Here is a 20,564-nt window from a genome sequence, read left to right on the forward strand (position 1 = left end):
GTTTATCACTATGAAAAGACTTAAATGTCCCCTTCTTAAAAATACCAAGGAACATCTCCCGTTCTACTTATTCTACTTATTATTATTATACTTATTTCAGATAATTAATATAATGTTGTGGACTAAGCTTGTTGTATTTCACTCCCTGCATGATTCAGACAAAACCACGGAGGAACTTGGGATTGGGCAGTTCCATTTCACACAGTGTTGTAGGCTTTTTTTACTAACATGTCTGTGCGTCAGCATCTCAGGTTGCAGATCTCTCACCGGCCGACTGTCCCGCACAGAGAAGCACACAGTTGTGATGGGGGTTGAGGGGAGCAGTGACACTGTCCTGGGCTACTGACAAAAGGCTAAGGTTACATGGCATTTCGCCCCCGCGTCTAACCACTCATCACCACTAAACGCCTTTCATCTCACCTAATAGCTCCCACGGGAAAGAGCAAGAGGTGCCATCGAGGCACTGGGTCTGCTACAGAAAAGGTCCAGAGCGTAATAGGACTGCTCAGGTCAGATCCTTGTTATTATGATGAAGAAGGGTAAATTTAGGTTCTGACAATGTGAACTAATAGCAATTCTAACCCTTGCTGAACTGAAATTGAGAGACTTACAGGTAAAGGGTTAAAGTGCTGGTCCACAAGGTGCGTGTATCCGTAGTCAAAGAATGAGTGACGCAAGACAACATCAATCCCCTGCATAGCAGCCATACCCAGCGTGTTCACCCACCTGGAATATGAACACATACACACAGAAAGCAAAATATCAGGAAATCCAACAGTAGATGCTTTTGACTGTGACACATACTGCCAATAAAATACATAATGCATTGGGGATAAATACTTTTCTCTTAAAAAAAATTAAAGTTATCTAATGCAGCTGGTTCAGTTCATTATTATCAAGCTATTATTATGTATATATATAATATATATATATATATATATATATACATATATATATATACAGCATGATAACAGTACTTACAGAAAGCCAGCAGCATATGTGTCAGAAAGATTACTGATGCCTCCTGCCCACGCCGGGCCCAGTCCACCTAGCCACACCTTCTTACCAGGAGCATGTGTGTTCACAACCTGCCATAAGTGATGGAAATACATAAATATCACTTTTGGGAAATTTGAATCAATGAAAGGACCTTAACAATAGAATCATATTTTTAATTCAAACTAAATCAGATAAAGTGAATTTTTGTGACTCTGCATGCTGATGGAAAGTCATGACAGTTGGGAACAAAACATTTCTACATACTGTATGCAAATAAATAAAAACACAAAAAACTGATCTCACTGACTTTGGCTGAGTAGTAATTCGGAGGAGAATCCCACTCCCATTACATTTCATTGAATGTTTTTGTTCTTGGGAATGAATTCTTCTTTTTCCCTGAGGCACTTTGGCACTGTTCATCTCTTACAAGTCAGCGTAATGTTGATAACATTACCTCATGACCAGCTCACTCTTGTGGTTTGCACATGTGGCTTTATCATCACAAAAACTAGCTGAGGGCTGATCCATAACTTGGCAAACTCAAAAGAAATGCAAATATATTTCATGATTCAAATGAGGGGTTTCTTCATATCCTCCCTCAGGGTGGTCTAAAAGTCTAAATTCATCAAATTTAAAGTTACTGGGAAAAGACTTGAGATATGACCTCTGAAAAATACACTAGATATTAACCTAATTTTGTACCTACAGTACAGATGTTGAACTGACGGTATGAATCGAGCAGCCACTTCAGAAATAGTTCATGGATATAAACAGTATATTGTACATGCAGTATATATAAACTGTAGCTTAAATTTCAGTGGGAAACTTTAAGTACCTTGGTGACCTTACTGATCTGCTCTGTCAGTGTGTCCAACAGACGAGTTTTTAGGAAGTCCTCCACTTTGTTCACTCTGCCATCCATGTAGTAACTGTAAAGCAAATGCAAGAAAAAAGCTGTGAGAGAAACACTCTGTACACACTTTACAATGTGAGTAACAAACATATGATTTTTATTACAGCACAGATTGTAAAAAATAAACTGAACTGTACAAGCTTCATTCTGATTCTCCATCTATCGATCCAAGAATTCACCCACCTGTTCAAAGTTTCATTCTGTATAACCTTTTTATAAACTCTATATTATTTGATGTCATTATATCCTTCTCCCTGTTGGACAGACATGAAGGTGTACAATCCCAGTGCATCTTCTACCTCCATAACTTTTGGTTTAATATATCCTGTGATATACTATAATAACTTATTACACTAGCAGGTAGGTCACAAGAACAACAGCGACATATGTTTGGCCATCAGCGTTGATATAGCTTATTATGGACTGCAGGTTTAAAATCCAAACCACTTAAGTATAGTTTTCATTGGTCTCATAGATGTAGTACACAATGCATCATTTTACTAAAACAGCTATGATGAAGAGGGACTGACATATTCAATTACACTTTAGCGTACTGACAATCCAATTCTATGTCAAAATGTGGGATTGCATAAGAGAGGAATTGGAAGCACTGAGATGTAGAACTCAGACTGAACAATGCAGACATCCATCTGTGGTGATTCTGTGTGTGTGTGAGCGATAAAGACACAAAGAAAGATGATAATGAGAGATGATGTTAAGAGAGCATGATGAGAGAAGAATTTATTGGTAGTTAGAGCCAAAGTCCTGAGGAAAATCAGCCTGTGGGCAGACAGAAAGCCTCTCCAAGATCCTCTGCAAGAGTCCAAGAGAGGAAAACAAGCGAGCAACAACCACATACTCTAGTTCATGTTTCAGGTGCCATTAAAACACATCTTATTTGCACTGCAGAAGGAAAAAAAACAAAAAAACATTTGTTACACAAGTCTAATAACCAATCTAATAACAACGTTGAAATTAAAACATACTGTCTTTTTATCTTCTCTCAGTAGTCTGGCTGTACCATTGATACATATATATACTGTGTATATATATATATATATATATATATATATATATGTCTACACATACACAGATTATACCTGCCTCACTAAATATGTATCATTTTGTCTTGAGTAGACAGCAAGATTTGAATGCCGATGATACTCTTTAGCTTCACGTCACCTGGATTTACATCGTCATCATCATCATCATTATTATAATGGTGGGAAATTATGTTTGCAAATTCTCTGTGATGTCATATAAGGGCAACAATACTGGCCTAAAATAAACTTCATTCATTAGTCATTAGACTTCAACATTTCCATATCATTCACTGCACATAAGCAACAGAAAACATTACGTGCATAAGGGTTAAACTACTCATGTAGAGGCATTATTTGGCACAAAACCCACCACATATTTTGTGTAATGAAATGAGAAAAAGTAATTAGTATTTCAAGCCACTTGGATTCATTCACACTATTTGTACTTTTTAAAGCACCATGACATAATAAAATGAATAAAAGAAACAGCTGTAACACCTGTTAATTAGAGATTTAAAAAAATCTGTGCCTCATTGCAAAGCAGATTTCTTTTCTCAGTCTTCTAAAGCAACAAATGTTATCAATAAAATACCAGATCAGCTCAGTTCAGTCCTGCTCAAAGCTCCAAATGTTTTGTGCCAATTTAGTTTTTTTTTTGTTTTCCAAAACCAGAGAACACTCCAGGAAAACTATGATAGGCAATTTACAATTGAGGCAATCAAGTTACTTAGAGAATGCTAGTCAGCATTACATTTTTCCAGCAAAGGTGCAACAAATTAAATGGGGGACAATGCCAAGGAGGCCAGTAGACAAGAAGACCATATAATCATAACAACCGCGGGATCAAAAATATTCCAAAACAAGGGTCAAACCTCTATTGAACCCGTTTTGGAAAGGTCTGTGGAGATGACAGATATGTCAACAAAACTGCTGAGAACAGAGCTGAATTTTGTTGTTGAAGCAGTGTTGCAATCTGAGCTTAACATCGTTGAAATTTTCGTCACAGTGTTGGAAAAGTCCCAAGCTCCTGGCCTCAAACTGTAAACAACGCACAGATTAAGTCATAGCTTTACACAAATTATTTGGTTATCCTGTCATCTTTCCAGGGAGCTCACAATAATTCTTCGGTCCAGATCCCAGGCAAAGAAATTCCAGCTCATATATGGAAACAGAATAAAGGACAGTGCAAGTTATTATAGCAATATCTTGCACTGCAAATAAGGGCTACTTGGATTTTTGGGTACAGTTTATAAAAACATCAGGTAACAAGGCAAGATTAACTTTATTTATTAAACAGTCAATTTTGGTGGTTCATTAGAAGCAAAAGCCCCAAAAAGAAATTAAAGAAAGAAAACTATTCAAGTATTTTGACCAGGAGGAGGTTATAGCTTGGTATTCAAAGAATGGCTCAAGTTTAAACTTCTAAACAGAACCAAGAACTTTTCCTTTGTTCCTCCAAAATTTGGCGTGATACTTTAGCTGCCATTCTGACCAGAATTCAATAAAATGCTAAAGTAAACAACACTGTGTCTGAATGTTTTCAGACAAAGATCCACTTAGTCAGCTTGTATTACACAGCTCTCACTGAGTGCCAGAACCGCATCAAAGACAGCTCAATAAAACTATCTAACACTTTATTAATAGAAAATCATGGTACAGACTAAAGCAATAGATGTGATCAAATCAGACAAGCATGGATGGAAGCAGAGCCAGAAGAGTTTCAAAAATACTCAACTGGAGCCCTACATTTTACATTTTTACTTACTTACTTAAGTACTCAAAAGTTATGGTTCCATTCACATTAATTGAATTAATTTGACTAGTAAAATTAGTAAGTACTGTAAATGTGTAGTGAAGTAAAATGGAATTCAAGTAATGCATGAGTATAGTGTATAACAGTTGACTTGTAATAATAAGTGTCAAGGAATGGCCATCTGGTGTAGTAAGAGATTTGGGGTGAGCAGAGGGGTAGCAAAGTAAGAAGAGGATGTGTTCCTTGATGTGGACCAGCAGGTTATGATCAGATCAATCATTATATAACAGTCAAGGATATGTAGCTTCCCTCAGGAATGCCATCAGTAAATTTACAGTCCCTCTGTGATTTTCAGACTAGAAAGGAGGAGATCACAAATCTTTAGCATCTCTTTTTTTCTCCACTCATCATAAATAACCAGCACACCATGCTCTCTGGCATGCAGTACCACTGTTAATCTGACAAGGAGCAAGAAAGATGTGGGTATAATGTGTCATCCTAGCCCATTCAAAATGTGACCGTGTAGCTGCAAAGAGTCAAACTGATCAACATGTATGTTTCTGATTCACTTTCAGGCTACAGTGCATAGCACAAGAAGTGCTCTTTTTCAAAAGCAAGGGTCATTTAAGTGTACCTTTCATCACTTCATTATTAAAACAAGTTTAGCAGGGGCAGGGGTTTGCTTGCTTGCATCAAACTCAAATGTTCACACCACTAATACCCCACTGCTGGAACAATTAGGGTTCACATTAAGTGTGTTGCAATGGGGCATCTAAACAGCAAATCGTAAATTTTGTTGCTCATATTTTCACAGCTAGAAGTGGCAGCCGTCTGGTCACACACTTTTGACTGGTTTAATTCTCTCACCATGAGGCAGCTCCAGTTAGGTAAGACAGAGCATGTTCACTATAGTTAAGGTTAGAGGGTGCAGGTGTAATAGGATGGTGTTAGATCAAAAAATGAGTTCACCTAATTTACAAAAAATATATATATTTTCTCACGCACTTCTATGGTATGCTAATATAGTAAATGCTTCTAGTTTTATTTGCCCAGGTTTCAGATATCCATATCTGAGATTTTTTGCCAACACCCAGATGCAATAGAGTTGAATGGAATTGTATTTGTGTTGCTCACAACCCTGAAATAAGACTAAAAGTCTACAGCCATCCTAGCAGCTCTGTGACGCTGTACTGTAGTTGGCACTGTGGTGCTTTGAACTAAATGCTAAAGGCCAGCTAGTTGTTTTGCACTTAACTTTTACCATGTTGACCATTTTAGTTCAGCATATTAGCATGCTAACTAAACAGAAAGTACAGCTTAGGCTGCTTTGAATGTCCCTAGTTTTGTAGGTATTTGGTCATAAACCAAAGTATTGGACAAATGACATTTTGACCTACAATGCCGTGAGAAATTACAGCAGAAACAATTTAAGGGCCCACCAATTTCCAATTGATCCTGAGCGGGGTATGTCTGTAGCAAATTTTATGGGCATCCATCCAATAGCTGTCGAGACATTTCATTTAAAACCACAGATTTCAACCTCATGGTGCCGCTCGGGGAAAATTCAGGGAATAGCCAAAGTGGTGAAAATTCATCCTCAGGGGCCCATAAATGTCTGTAAAAAGTTTCATGGCAATCTGTCTACTAGTTCTTCAGATTTTGTCAGCCAGGACCAAAGAGGTGGACTGACTGCCAATGCCATTCATGCACTAAAAAATTACATTTGAAAAATTTAACAGGAACATGTCTTTCCAGAAACAATGTCCTGGTTACTTGTGATAATTCATAGAACTCACTGTTTTCACTGTGACTGCTTTCCACCATAGAAACTGTCTCTATGAAAACAATGTGTTCTGTGGATTATTCAGAGTAAGAGGGACATATGTCCTTATTGATTTATTTTATTTTTTATTTGGTTTGTTTGAGCACCATAAATAAAATCTAAGAAATGTATATTTCAAAACCTGAACAAATAAACAAATAAATAAATCCAAAAACATTCAGAGAAAACATTTTCTCAACATTTTTGTGCACTTGCCCTTTAATTTACTTTAAAAAATAACTGGGTTAGGGTGAAAGTGCTCTGAAAAGAAAACAGAAAAAATTAAATGTGTGCATCCAGACATACAGGCAAGTATCTTTAGAAAAATGGGAACCCTCTCTCTATAACTTGAAAGAAAAGCTAACACTGCAAAACGATGGAAAGAAAGAGAGGATGATTAAAAGAGAATGACCAAACATACAGACCATGTTTTGTTCGACGAATCCAAAAACGTATAAGCACTAACCGGGACAAGATGCAGCAAATATGAAACTACACGTGTTGTGGAAAAAAATGTCATAACATAATGCAAACAATATATCAATGTTTTGTGATCTGGAGGTACACAAATATTTCACTACATAACCAACACGTTTCATCACCGCAAGCTATAACAGAACACCTCTGACCATAAGCCACAGACAGACAAACTCTAACAAATCCATATGATTCTCTAAACCAGTTTTATAATGAATGCTGTTTCCAACCTACTACGTTTGATTTGAAACAACTCAAGCCAGATGCAGCAGAGGAAAACCTGTGTCGTAGACGTGTTAATGAGTGGTCTCCACTTTTATTGGTTTGGCTTGTTTTGTAGAGGTCAGAGTTTCTGTCACGCAGCCTGGTTAGACTGGAATCTGGATCTCTAGTGTAAAACGGGCTAATTGACAAAGGGAATGAGCCAGAGCATATGGTTTGATTTTAACAGTGTGGGTGGTGTTTTTCTAAGCCTTACTGACAGCCCTGCCTCCTTCCGTTTCTTCTAATTTCTCCTAATTAGACCTGACCTTTACCTTAATGACCACTCACTCAGTCACACAGGGTTTGTCTGAGCTTACAGTGGGTGTGTCTTTTTGTACACACTCAACATATGTGTGTGAAAAGAGATACAGATAAAACAAAAAAGATCAAACCATTGATATGTCTGTATGCATTCCTACAAGATGTGCAATAGACAAATCGCAGGTGTTACTAATTTAACACACACACTCTCTCAGGATCCTTTTCCTGTTGTTCCATTTACGGGATAAACACATTTTACCACATTAAGCATCAGTGTCTCTCAGTAACTGTGTGTAATATATATACCGGTATATGGAATGTGGTGATAATGGTATTAAAACCATTAAAACATGGCCTGTGCTGTTAGATATATGGTCAGTTATGTGAGCAGCCTACGGTTAAGAAGACTGCAGATCGATACAGACAAAATAATAAAGTAGAAAAAAAGGGTAAAATACCTACTGTTGCCACGTAACTGCATCTACAACAGAGCCAGCATTCTTCATGAACCTGAAAGTCAGATAAACAGAGTCACCTTTACCTGAGTGGCACTTTTTCTTCAAACATGAAAAAAAAATTGTTTTTACAACCTGGGTCTTATTTTCACTGTCGTGGCCATCAATGTAGCATTTTACCCAACAACCTAACTAGAGATGTGGAAGTTTTACAAGAACCTTTAGGGCAGGCGGGCAGATATGGTGCAATTTAGGTTGACAACATATCCTTCACATTCCAAAATTATTTGGAGAGTGAAAACAAAGGTGAATTCACTAAAAATGTCAATTTTAACCACCCATCGCACTACAAAAAAGACTACACGTGAGCACCACTGTGCTAAGTATGGTAGCTTTATGTTGAACCTGGAAGTGCAGAATATATCTGGTTTATGTGGAGTAAATGGCAGTTTTCTATGGGCAAAATAACTACTCAATCTTTGGTTGATATGTACATCTACAGGAATAAATCGTGTTAGTTTTATTAATTAAAAGCTTACTTTTAAGTCAAATAGTTTGGGAATATCTTGTCAACCTAAAATTAAAAGGTGAGTTAATATTATTAATAAAATATACTTTTTCAAAGTCAGTTCATATCCCCTTATGGTCCAGTAGCTTTCTACTGTGTGTGTGCTCTGTAAATGGCAAACAAAGTGGATTGGACCAAGTCAAAAATCTGGGCGTGATTCATATGTTACATTTTGCTTATCTAGAAACCAAAGATTTACAGTTGCACAGCTGAGCACTGACATTCTTCCTCTGGCTATTAAGGCTGGCAGATTCAAAAATCACAGCAGCCATCTTGACTCGAAATAGTAGGGTAAACACAGGTACTCCTGATGATACTGATAAGTAAGGTTCTGTTTCATTTAACATAGCAGAGTCTTTCTCCAGTGAGACAACATGCTCAATAGCAGCACCATGACTCTGTTTGTGACCTGAATGGAACAGAACCTATTCAGTTGATTATACACTATTGAAAACACCTGTGTTTACTCAACTATTTTCATATATATAATATATACTACACAAATGAAGGAAACACTAATTTTGTAAAGCAGTAAACAGCCCTTTTTTTCTAGAGCTGTTCCTGCAGCATGTCGTGTAACTTTCAGTGAGTTAAATACAAACTCCAAACATCCCTCGAATACACATAAAATGTTGTGAACCCAATGTACCTTTTAACGGACTGATCCTGTACACAAACACAAACTCAACATGTACACAGTCCCTCCTCCTGTCTAACCTCTTCCTCCTGAGCTGTTGCATCTATGTGTGTGTGTGTGTGTGTGTGTGTGTGTGTGTGTGTGTGTGTGTGTGTGTGTGTGTGTGTGTGCCCTAGTCTACCTGACCCAAATCGCTCCATATTTGGGGGTAACAGCTTGTCAGACATGCCCAAATGTGTGTCTCTAAACTTTCACCGCTCTGGCTTGTTTAGTCTGTCCAGCTCTGATATTTGGACTGTTGAGTAACTCAGTGTCTAATTCATCTTATTTCCTGAGAGCAGCAGAGTAGTCGGGCTGTCAAACACAAGAGCCACCCCCTCGTAACAGTGTCAAACACACAAGAATCAGCCCGTCGTTAAATGTGTCACCCGTGACCTGCGGATACTCCAGCTCTCTCTCTCTCTCTCTCTCCTCTTCATCCTCTCACTCCTCTTCCTCCTCCTCCTCACAACTCATCCACTACATCCTCTGAGTCCTTTCCTCTGAGTCCACTACTCATCAGTCAGTGGTGCATGCAAACACACCTTTTACTTATGAGTAAATTTGAGCTGTCAGTACTCAGTGAGATAAACAGTGAGTTCCTAATGGTTTCACTGATGTAAGTAGCTCAAGTACATAGTGAATGGAGACGCATATAAAACTACTCTTTCTCCTCTGTCTTCCAACTTCCTGTCAAAATGTGTGTGGGACACTCAGACATTAAACTGTTCCTGTGCATGTACCTACACACACATAATTTTAGCACACATTATTAACTTTATGGACTCTGTTTTGGTTCAAGGGAATGCTGTTCCCTGTTTACTTAACAAAGTCAGAGTTATATAGTCCACCTCTGTCACTTCTAATTGTATTGTTAACTGAGTAAAAGAAAATCTGCTAAATATGTGGTGACGGACTACAGAAACATTGATTACAGGTTCCCTTTAGCCACCCACAACAGAGAGTGAATGTTGGATGTTTATGGTTATTGCCAAGGACCAACTCTAACCTGTCTACTCACAAATCATGACATGTATAACAGTGTTTCATCTGTTTATTCACCAGTGGCGACGAGAAAAAAACCTTCCTGTGGACATCATTTTATCAAAATTGTTGTGTGTGAAATTTTCATTTACACACATTACACACTGAACATCTGAATGAGGTATTTGATCTTTAAATTAGCTCGTGTGGCAACTATATAGCTTTTAAAAACATTATAATAAAATAAACACACTATAATGTAGTTTAAAGCAGATGTAAGCACATTTTCTAAGTGTATAACTTCTCCTTCAACTGCATTTTACTATATTGTCAGCCTCCATTTATGAGTGCCCACAGACAGGAGGAGTTTTAATTGTTGACAAACACATTTATAAATTCTTATATCTGTTTACAACTGGTGTGTTATAAACCATTTACTAAATGTTTATATACTGCTTATAAATGCCAGATAGGGGGGGCTAAAGTAAGTTTTATTTGAAGTGTTACCAATTGTTTAAATATAATTCTAATTCTGTTTTTGATAGTATTGAGGTGTTTTTTTTATACTGAGGAAAAAGAAAACATCTTTCCATAAGGTCACACTTTATTTGGATCGTCAAACACTGACACAGTTGTGTATATCCATCGATGTTTGATTTTCAATCTGTGTTTGTTGTACCGGGCCACTGGTGCATCCATTTTAGTCAAGTTTGTTTCCATTTCAACAGACAGAAAAGCTCAGAAAGGCTTAACTTTTTTGGAAGTGATGAATATGTTTGAGGGGTGCCGTCATCTATTTGGTTAATAGAACTGAGAAAGCATTTTTTGCCTAAAAGGAGTCTCAACAAACTAAGACAGGGAGTAACACCCAAAAGTAGCCTGAATACCTATATCCAATCTGAGGGTTGTGGTTAATATAATCAGGGTAGAATCAGTGCTTGTGGTACATTAAGAGTCAGCCAAATGACATTTTGTAGAATGAATGTGTCATGAAGCGTCAGTGTCCAAATTAAACATTTTTGAGATCTTATCCCATACAATATAATATTTTTTCTCCTGTGTTTGTGAGTCAGTTTCTCATTTTACTTTCAGTGCACCAGTAATTCACATTTTGGATTTTGGGAGAACACATATTTGCAATTAGAGCACATTTTGTGGATTAGGCAGATGACCAGTCTTAAGAAGATCTTAAATTTGTGATGGAGAAGTAAGAGGGAAGTTTATTCATCATACCAATGATTCAATACCTTTCAGACAGCCAACGTTTTTAAATCAGGTTTAGAAAATATATTTACACAGACTTTAAACTTTCTTGAGATCTGTAAAGCCATTACAGCTTTTTATCAGTTATGTTATTGTGGTGTTATAAATAGTTTTTCAAAATTCTTCCTTGTTCATTTGTTCATGTGCTCGTGAGTAAGTCAAGACAAACAAAACTTAGGCTCAATATTCAAATTGACCTAAATGGAAACAGTAACTTTGTAGAAGATAGGAAGTTAATCTGAAGATGTATGTTCACCTTAGAAAATAGCAAAAAGTATTAAGTAGTAGTATTAATGACTTGTGGGTATCAAGCAGAATAGAAAACAGTCTATATGGTATTTTTGTGCAGTAAAGGTATGACATTACAATCTCAGGAGGGGAAAGGCTGCAGTTGAGAGAGGACTGTTAGATAAGCTGAGTCAAACTGAAGCTTCTGGGTAAAACCAGCAGGTGGGACGTTGTGCCGTCACGTTATCAATCAGATGACACTTTATTTAGGCTGACATGGTATAACTGGAGCTGAGACCCTGAAACCTGCAGAGTGGAAATCCATAAACACTGAACACTACTACAATGTGTGTGTACGTGTGTGCATTAAACACAGTAAAGCTCAGTAAAAGTATCAAACTGCAGCAGCATACTTTCCACTACCTTCCCCCCTTTTTTTCCCAGCAGGATAGCCTAACAAGGACAGGAATCCTGCCCAATCAATGTTTTACTTGCTGACTCACCCATCCAGCAGCAGGATGGCGTTTTTTCGGGGTCGTCCTGCATTGGGGCCATAGAGGTGAGCTCGGTGGTAGTAGCGCACAGACTGCAGCAGGGTCCGCAGCTTGGTGTAGTCCTGAGCTAACTGGGTGCTGTTGACCGCACGACCCACCATGCTGCGGTAGGCATTAGGCTCTGGGAAGAGGAGATGTAGTACACTGAGCCAGAGAGATAGAGTTTATACAAGCAACAGTGGGGAGGAGGCTGAGAATATTGTTGTTGTTGTAGTCTGATCTTGCTCTCCTAGAGAGTATCCAACAGCCAGTAGAAAACGGGATAATTGGGCAATTCGCAGTAATACAGACAGATGGACTCAGTGTCAGGGGAATGGTCCAAGCACACAGGGTGGCCTTGCAGAATCAGTAAAACAAAGAGACTGAGGGAGCTAGTTTCCCCAAAAGGAGGATAACTAAACTTTTGCAGGCCCACTGCTGTTTAACCATTCTCCTAAAGAGCATTGTGACCATATCTGTACCAGGTTATTTGAGCTGTAAAATAAAACTTGTAAAATGCCTGTTTTGTGTGTGTGTGTGCTGTCTTCCTGAAAACCATAATGAGAATATTAGTCAAAAATTTCAAAGGATCACCTTTTAATTCAACATCTACAAATTTGCTCTGTCTCTGCACTGTCTGGGTGATTTACTTGAAATTATTACTTTTGCTACAGTTCAAGTCCTCACTAAATTTTTCACATGGTCCAATCAATGGATTTTGCATGGTACTTAGGCTTAAGCTTAGGCTAAAATAAAAGTTTCTATTGTGGGCTTATTACAGATGAAATGAAATGAAAATATGAACTGATGTGGGAAACACAGGGCTCTCTGTGTGCACTGCAGCTCCCCAGGAACACAGATGGTTAGGATGACATGAGGACTAGCAGTTCCTTTCATCCCTGAATGAACCCTCGCCTTAACCCTTAAACTGCTTGACTCCACCTTACAGCTCACAATCTGAATAATGTCTCTATCCAAGCTGTTATAGCCTGTAAATGTTAAATAAACTAAATGTGTAACTGCTTTCTCAGCACAGTGTTAGTGGAGAAAAAACTTGAACGCTGGAAGTTTTATTGGACTAATCCTTCATTAAAAGTGAAAGTCAGCTGAAATTTTGTTAATTATGTATTAGAGGTGACATGTACATGCATAAATTATTAAAGTGTTCATTCAGTGTTTCCGAGGGTCAAGGTTTCCAGTAAGCTGCAGGAACCTCAACCAGTTTTTGACTGGTTAGGTTACAATGTTCTGTTTAATGCTTGACATTGTTTAGGGATGACGTTACAGTTTGTAAAGTGTTGACATTTGTTTAGTTTGGTTATTATTGACATCTTGCATACATATATATATATATATATATATATATATATATATATATGCAAGATGTCAAGTTGCAGACAAAGTTATTCAATAAAAAGTACAAATGCAATAAAAAGTGCAAACTCTCGTAGTGTAGTGAAGTAAGAACGTCCCACCATGGAGGTACCTAACTGTGCCTCAGCATCAGCCACACTTATGTACAGTAGATGAGTAAAAGCATATTAGATTTTATAGACAGTTTGTGGTGTGTAGCTATACTGACCGTTACCCAGCTCCCAGGAGATGTTGTACTTCTTGCCAGCACTGTATTTCAGGAGGCTCAGGGTGGAAGAGGTGTTCCAGGAGTTGTCTGGGTTTCTGTGCAGTGCGTTCAGCCCCAGGATCAGGTGCAGACCAGCACAGTCGGCAAAGTTGTACAGTTTGTCTAAAGACCTGGCTGGGAGAAACCCACAAAGCAGTTGTAACTTTGATTCTTTTTATGCACCTGGAATCACACGACCATATGAACATGATGGACACCATGTGGTACTCATTGATCTACTGATTCTCATGTCTGTGTACTGTAGGAATCTCCTTATATGGTTCTACAACCGTATGTGGAAGTCAATGTTTGGTTCTGTACCATAACCACCTATATTTGCAGCTATGTCTGTTTTCTTGTGAAACTGAAGAGAATATAAACAGATATGGCAAAGTGCTGTTTTCACTTATGAAACTAAAAGTCATGTTTTTATTCATCACGATTACTGTAGATCTTAACATTTATTATTTTCACACAGTTCGGTCATTAAGTTCATATGCAACATATATGGCTAAAACTAATATACAATATGGGGTACATTGTGTTATAAAACCCTAAAACAAGTTCTCACTACTGAGAAACAGTAAAAAAGTCACCAAATAAAAAAAGAAATGTTATTGGAAAAACATTGGGTTTTTCCATTTAAACAAACAAGCTCTTTCCCATGTGACTCTTTAAAAAAGGGTGGCTTCTTCTAAATTCTTCAACCTCAGTAAATTATAACATATACATGTATCAAAAGAAGATTACATTTCTCAGCAGTAATGTGTATGGAAATTTTGCGTGCACTGTATTTTGGATAAACTGCAAGCTACAGCTGGAATTTATTCTGAAATCAGTTGTTGTGTGCCAGGTACTAAACTTTGTGTTTGTGCATGCGTGTCCATTTGTACACATGACAGCAGTCTCGTATTTAACAACATTCAGTGAGAATCCAGGCTGACTGATTTTCCCATCATGGACTCCTGTGGTGATGCGCTCCTCAAAGCAGTGAGCGCAGAATTGCTCTGTTCTTCTGCAGCTGACTGCTCACTCACTATTATGTCTGCTGTCTCCATCAAAAAACTTTATTCTCAATAGGCAGTAAAGACTGAGGGCCTACAACAAATGATGGCATATGGTGAGTACCAAAAGTGTTTGTTTATATCTAATGTGCAAGTGCAGGCTGCTCCTAGATACCTCAGGCTCTTGTTTTGAAATTTAATCAGTTTGGAGTCATTCCATTAACGTAAATATTACCCTGAACTCTGACCCTTACTTCATAGGTTCAACAGGAAACAGATGAAAACTGTGTGCCGGTCTGGTTCTGGCTAGAATTTGCCCTTAAATGTGGGTCTGGAACCAGCTGAGCTTGCCAACTGATTGCTCCGTCCAATGTGGAATGAAGACAAAAGCAGAGTAGACGAGGGTGCATGTGAGGTTATTCTTCTGGATACATGTTGAGCTGTTACGGTCATATTAAGGTGTGAGGTTCACTAATATTCTAATATTTAATAAATGGACGTGAGAGCTACAAATGTCTGGCCTTGAGTCAGTGTCAAAATACATTTGAACACTGAACAATGCTTATGAAGTCATGCTTCAGCTAAAATGTGGTTTTTTTCTTCTGCATTTACTGTAAGCCTTTATTTCCAATAGAGCAGTGGTTATGTATAATCCACAGAGTAAATACAGAGAACAGAAAGATTGCTTGTTGCACCTGGCATTAATTCGCTTTCCAGCAACGGCAGGACAAAGCCTGAAAACAAAAAAATGCTAGCAGTAACAATGGTTTTATTACACACAGCACTCTTCGGGAGTGCATTTCTCCTGAGTAAACTGTCTGTTCTCCATCTCATTAATAACCACCAATAACGTTATTATCATAACTGCTATTATCATAACTCCTTCCCTCTGTGGTTAAATCAGAGTGGTATCTGTTTTCAGGAGCAGAGTTAAGGGCAACAGGACAGAGAAAGTAGCGCCAGATGTGGCTGTCAGGATGAGTGATTCCAGGCCTTTCCTCACCTGAGATCTGAGCAGCAGGCGACCAGCCTTGCTCCAAGACACAGCTAGCAGCCCTGCACACACATCATAAAGGCACCATGAGATGCATCAAGCTGCTAAAAATATAGTTTCACTGCTGGCAGGTCTATGAGCAGCATGTACAATCAAATAAATGCTACATGTTTATGTGTCAGTTTGGTTCCTGGGGAATTTTACTACTGATTCTACTTAACCAGCGACAGACAAACTTGTGTCAAAGGTATGTTGGGGTTACAAAACACATTTTAAACTGCTGAGAATTTAATACACACTCATTACCTTGTTTATTGGGGTCGTCTTTTTTTTTTTTTGCTTTAACAAATATTGTTTAAAAGTTCAGACAAAATAAAAAAAACAACATAGTTTGGAATCTTGTTTCGAAATATTCATATTCTTCCAGCACAGCTGTGAGTGCATGTAGGGAATAAGTGCATTTATTTGTTAGATCATTTAAATCAATGGCTTTAAATACATCAATTATTATATTATACATTATACTCAATGTAGTATATGGAGCTAAAATCAGTCAATTCATTGATTAGTCGATCCACAGAAAACTAATTAGTAAATCTTTTGCTGATTAATTGTTAGTAATCATTAAGCCAAAACGCTTCTTTTAGCCATTTTATAACAGTAAATTAAATATCTTTGGGTTTTAACTTTTGGAAGAGGTCCCTTCGGGCTCTGCGTAGTTTCACTTTTTTTTTTTCAACTTTTCATAGACTAAAACATTTAACCATTAATTGAAAAAAGTAATCAGCAGATAAATCAATGACATGAAAATAATCATTAGTTCCAGCCCTGGCAGTAGACACTTTTATTGGTGTATTTACCTGTTATTAAGAGGAGCTAGTACTTACTACTTTAGCTAAGCTATGGTTAGCCATGAGTTTGTCTTATTCCCTGGGAACAGCCTATCCTTTGAATGGTGGTTAATCCTCAGTTAGCCTGCTGGTGAGCAGTTACAAAAGTTTCTGTTTCTGTTGCACACACTAACAACAGCTACTAGCCCGGGGAGGAAGTATAGCATTACTGGCCAGCATAGCTAAGCTCTCCTTTATCGCCTGACAAGAGTAGGGCATCATATGCTTTCTACCAAAGAGAAAAGGATGCTGGGTATATCCACCCTCCTGGTGTCAGGAAAGCTGCAGATCACTAAGGCCAAACATGAAAGAGCTTCTATACAGACACTAGAAAGCCCTGAAGCTACAAATCTGTGATCTCAGTCAGACGAAAGTAATGACATTACCAAGACACCGTGAATCTGTGTGTGTATGCACATGCAGACATACCATATGTGTGTTTGTGTATGTGAGCTCACTATCACATCTGTGTAATGCTGAAGAGGAGAGATGTGGCAGGACTCAATAAAATATGGAGATAAATGGCAAATTTAGGGTGAAATAGCAGCACTTATTGTTATTGGACGTTAACTCTCCCAAATGGGAACAATACAAATGATCTACTGTTTCACAAACAGACATAGACAATCAATCAAGTGAACATGAAATTGCCTTTACTTCTGTTAGAAGTATGAAGCCAGTAACAAATGATGCTCGTCCATATGACATTGAATAATCTCAACATTATTACTGAGTTTGCTGTGAAAGTTTCTTATGTTGTAAAATAGTTGAAAATGGGACTAAAATTCTCAATTACACATAACACAATGAAGGCCTGTGTGAGAGGTCAGACTTTACTGTACTCACTCAGCTACAAACTTCTCTTTTATCTTACAAACAGTCCAGCCAGAAACAAGCAGAACAAACCCAGAAAACTGTGTGTGCATGAGTGTGTATGTATGTGCCTGTGTGTGTGCGTGCGTTGGCGTGCCTTTGTGTGTTTGTGTGTAGCGGAAAGAGTGGGGTCTGGATATTGTCAAGCTGTCTATCTGATAGAAAAGCCAGTTCTGTGAAGCAGAGAGGCCGGCAGCATCAGTCAGTGCTATGCCTCATTTCTGCAGCTCTGCATATTCCCTCTGAGGTACACACAGGTCTATGTACACTGGGCTTGTACGCACTCACACAAACAGTGTTTACTGGATTGTATACCACCCATATGAACCAGACACTGACCTGAAGTTTCCAATGAAATAACACTTTTCTTGGTTGCTGCACCTTGAGTTAATGTCGGCTGACAAAACAGGTGTATTTTTACTAGTCTCTCCCACTGCAGCTTTACATGTGGTTGTTTTTTTTACTTTTAATGCTGCAAGAATCACTTTAACTGTATCATATATCCTCACTAAATAGAATAAATCGACTATTTTAGATCAATAAATAGGCTTCAGATTGAAAAACAGCTTAACTTAACTAAGTTATGAAGAGGAGGAAGACACATTTTAAAATTGTTACTGACATGAAACTACAAAAATAGACCCTATGCCCTTCATGAGAAATGCTGTGTTATAAATATCTCAATAACAATAAAATAATAATAAAACAGTAGGTAGATTAATAAACAAAGCTAAGGCTGTAACCTACATCAGTTAACCAACATTTCACACATTCACCTTTCATTTCACAATATAGCTTTAAAAACAGTGGCAGGCCAAATATATGAAAAGACGATAATTACCTGCTTCTTGTGGCCGATACCAACAAGATAACAGATCATTTTTCTTTTTTTAATTTAAAATTCATAACCTGTAGTACCCCTCACACCTGACAGTAATAAAGGCTGAGATATAGCGAGTAAAGATAGATGATTTAACATTACTCATAGCTACTCATACTATTACTCATTATTCATAGCTCCGTTCTAACCAAATCTAACGGACATCACTATTGTTAACACAACAAAAAACAGTTCTGACTCTTCAAATGTTCTTTTATATTTTTTAGTTAAGTGTAATAAAAAAACTTCACAAACATACTTTGGGTTTGATTGACCATAAAGTCTATCAATCGTTTTGCATAAGAATTCCAAATAAATGATTATTAATATCAACTGCTAATTTATCAGCTGTAACTCAATTATCCCGATAATTAAAAATAATATAAATTTCCCATTATCGGACGATAATTTATCTGTCCTAATAATCATCGTGCATCCCTACTTCATTTGAACATTGCTTTGGACAAAAGTGTCAGTCAACTGTAAATGTGAACTAAAATGTAAGGGTTCAAGATTTTCTTTTTATGACAGAAATAAAAGTAATTATTTTTATTAAAGACAAATACATTAAAATATACACATTTAGAAATTACATATTTAAATGCTTCAGTATTTTGAGTTTGTCAGTAGAGAGAATAGAGTACAGTTCTTTATTCATGAGAGGAAATAAGTCGGCTTAGTGAGCGTAAACCTGCTCTTGACCGGGTTTACATTAATCATTTAACTGGCATACAATCAAGTTTTTGTTGTAAAATATCCCTTTGTGCACTGAGAGGAAAGTGAACGCAGCCTGTAGCTATCCAGAAGGAACTGACATCATGATCTTACACTTCCTCCCTCAAAATCAAATTTAGATAATTAGTGAAAACAATTGTTTCCATGGGCCCCAAAATCTCAGTTTGGAAATGCTGATATATTCCTACAATCCTTATCATTTTTGCTTTGAGAGAGAAAATTAGGGACATAGCAAAAACAGTTTTCTGTCTCTGGTTCCATTCAATACAGAAATATAATGACTTACTGCCAAACACAGCTTACTGCCACAGCAAATGTCAATTTGGATGTTTAGTACCATCAAAGTCAGACTGGAACGTACAAGCACACACACAATCACACAGACGCACAATCACACAGACACAGACACAGACACACACACACACACACAATGAAACTTGGGCTGAGTTCTGGCTTGCTTTAAAAGCCAAATCAAAACCGAATTCTCAAGAGACATGTGCAGACAGGGGAGAAGGCTGTTTAGAGAAATTAATTCTGAGCCTTTTTTCCTGTTTATGGATACAATGTGTTTTTCCATATCTAAAGATGCACATGTGGCATTCAAGCTTCCAGAGCGCTTCAAAATGCATACTCAAGTGTCCACACTGCTCATGAACGTAATCCCAAAACCCACCTCAAACTACAGACTTAGGAGACAATTTCATTATTTGTGGATTAAAATAATTGATTTTGAGGCAAAAAGACATGTGCATGAAATGTTGACATGTGCAGTGTAATGGACATCACTGTTCCCATATGTAAGAGCAGAGATGCTTGTAATTTTCTCTGTCAGCTGTAACAACACACATTACATCGGCTTGAAGTGTGCAGTGAAACACACACACACCCCCCACACACATTAAATTGCCATTGTGAACTCAGTGGGGAAAGCATGGTGGAAACGGCAACTCTCAGACTGTGCATCCATCAAATTGTTCTTAACGTGGAGACAATTGTTGATGACAGTGTTTAAGGTTTTACCAGATGGATTTAAAAGTAATTTAACATTTATACTTAACACACTCCACGTGCACACATGCAGTCACAGACAAACGGCATGACTAGTCCTGAAAGATTTGGAAGTAAACTGCTAAAATATCTAGGAAAACCCAAGGGCAGCACATTTATCATCAGCTCCTCCATCATGGCTTCAATCTCTTTTCTCCACCAGCTCCACTGATTCGTCTAGCAACTCTCTGCCTTCTGTTTCTCATTGGACCAGTTCCTTCACTAACCAGATCCTCTGTGGCTGCAGAAAAAGACACTGTGACTGAAGCAAGGTCATCTCA

At 37.8% G+C, this 20,564-nt stretch overlaps 1 protein-coding gene across 1 annotated transcript in view; it reads right to left on the reverse strand.

The window, feature by feature from the left end:
• The window catches only part of hpse2 (heparanase 2), a 59,338-nt gene that overhangs the window by 9,703 nt on the left and 29,071 nt on the right, over positions 1-20,564 (reverse strand). Inside the window, exons 5-10 of the mRNA XM_051426681.1 lie at positions 13,822-13,995; positions 12,210-12,381; positions 7,995-8,042; positions 1,835-1,928; positions 982-1,088; positions 612-726 (exon numbers count right to left, since the gene is read on the reverse strand). Of these exons, the coding sequence (XP_051282641.1) occupies positions 612-726; positions 982-1,088; positions 1,835-1,928; positions 7,995-8,042; positions 12,210-12,381; positions 13,822-13,995 (710 nt within the window). The remainder of the gene's footprint in view (positions 1-611; positions 727-981; positions 1,089-1,834; positions 1,929-7,994; positions 8,043-12,209; positions 12,382-13,821; positions 13,996-20,564) is intronic.

This window comes from Dicentrarchus labrax, unplaced genomic scaffold (genome assembly GCF_905237075.1).
Source record: "Dicentrarchus labrax unplaced genomic scaffold, dlabrax2021, whole genome shotgun sequence".
NCBI lineage: Eukaryota > Metazoa > Chordata > Actinopteri > Moronidae > Dicentrarchus > Dicentrarchus labrax.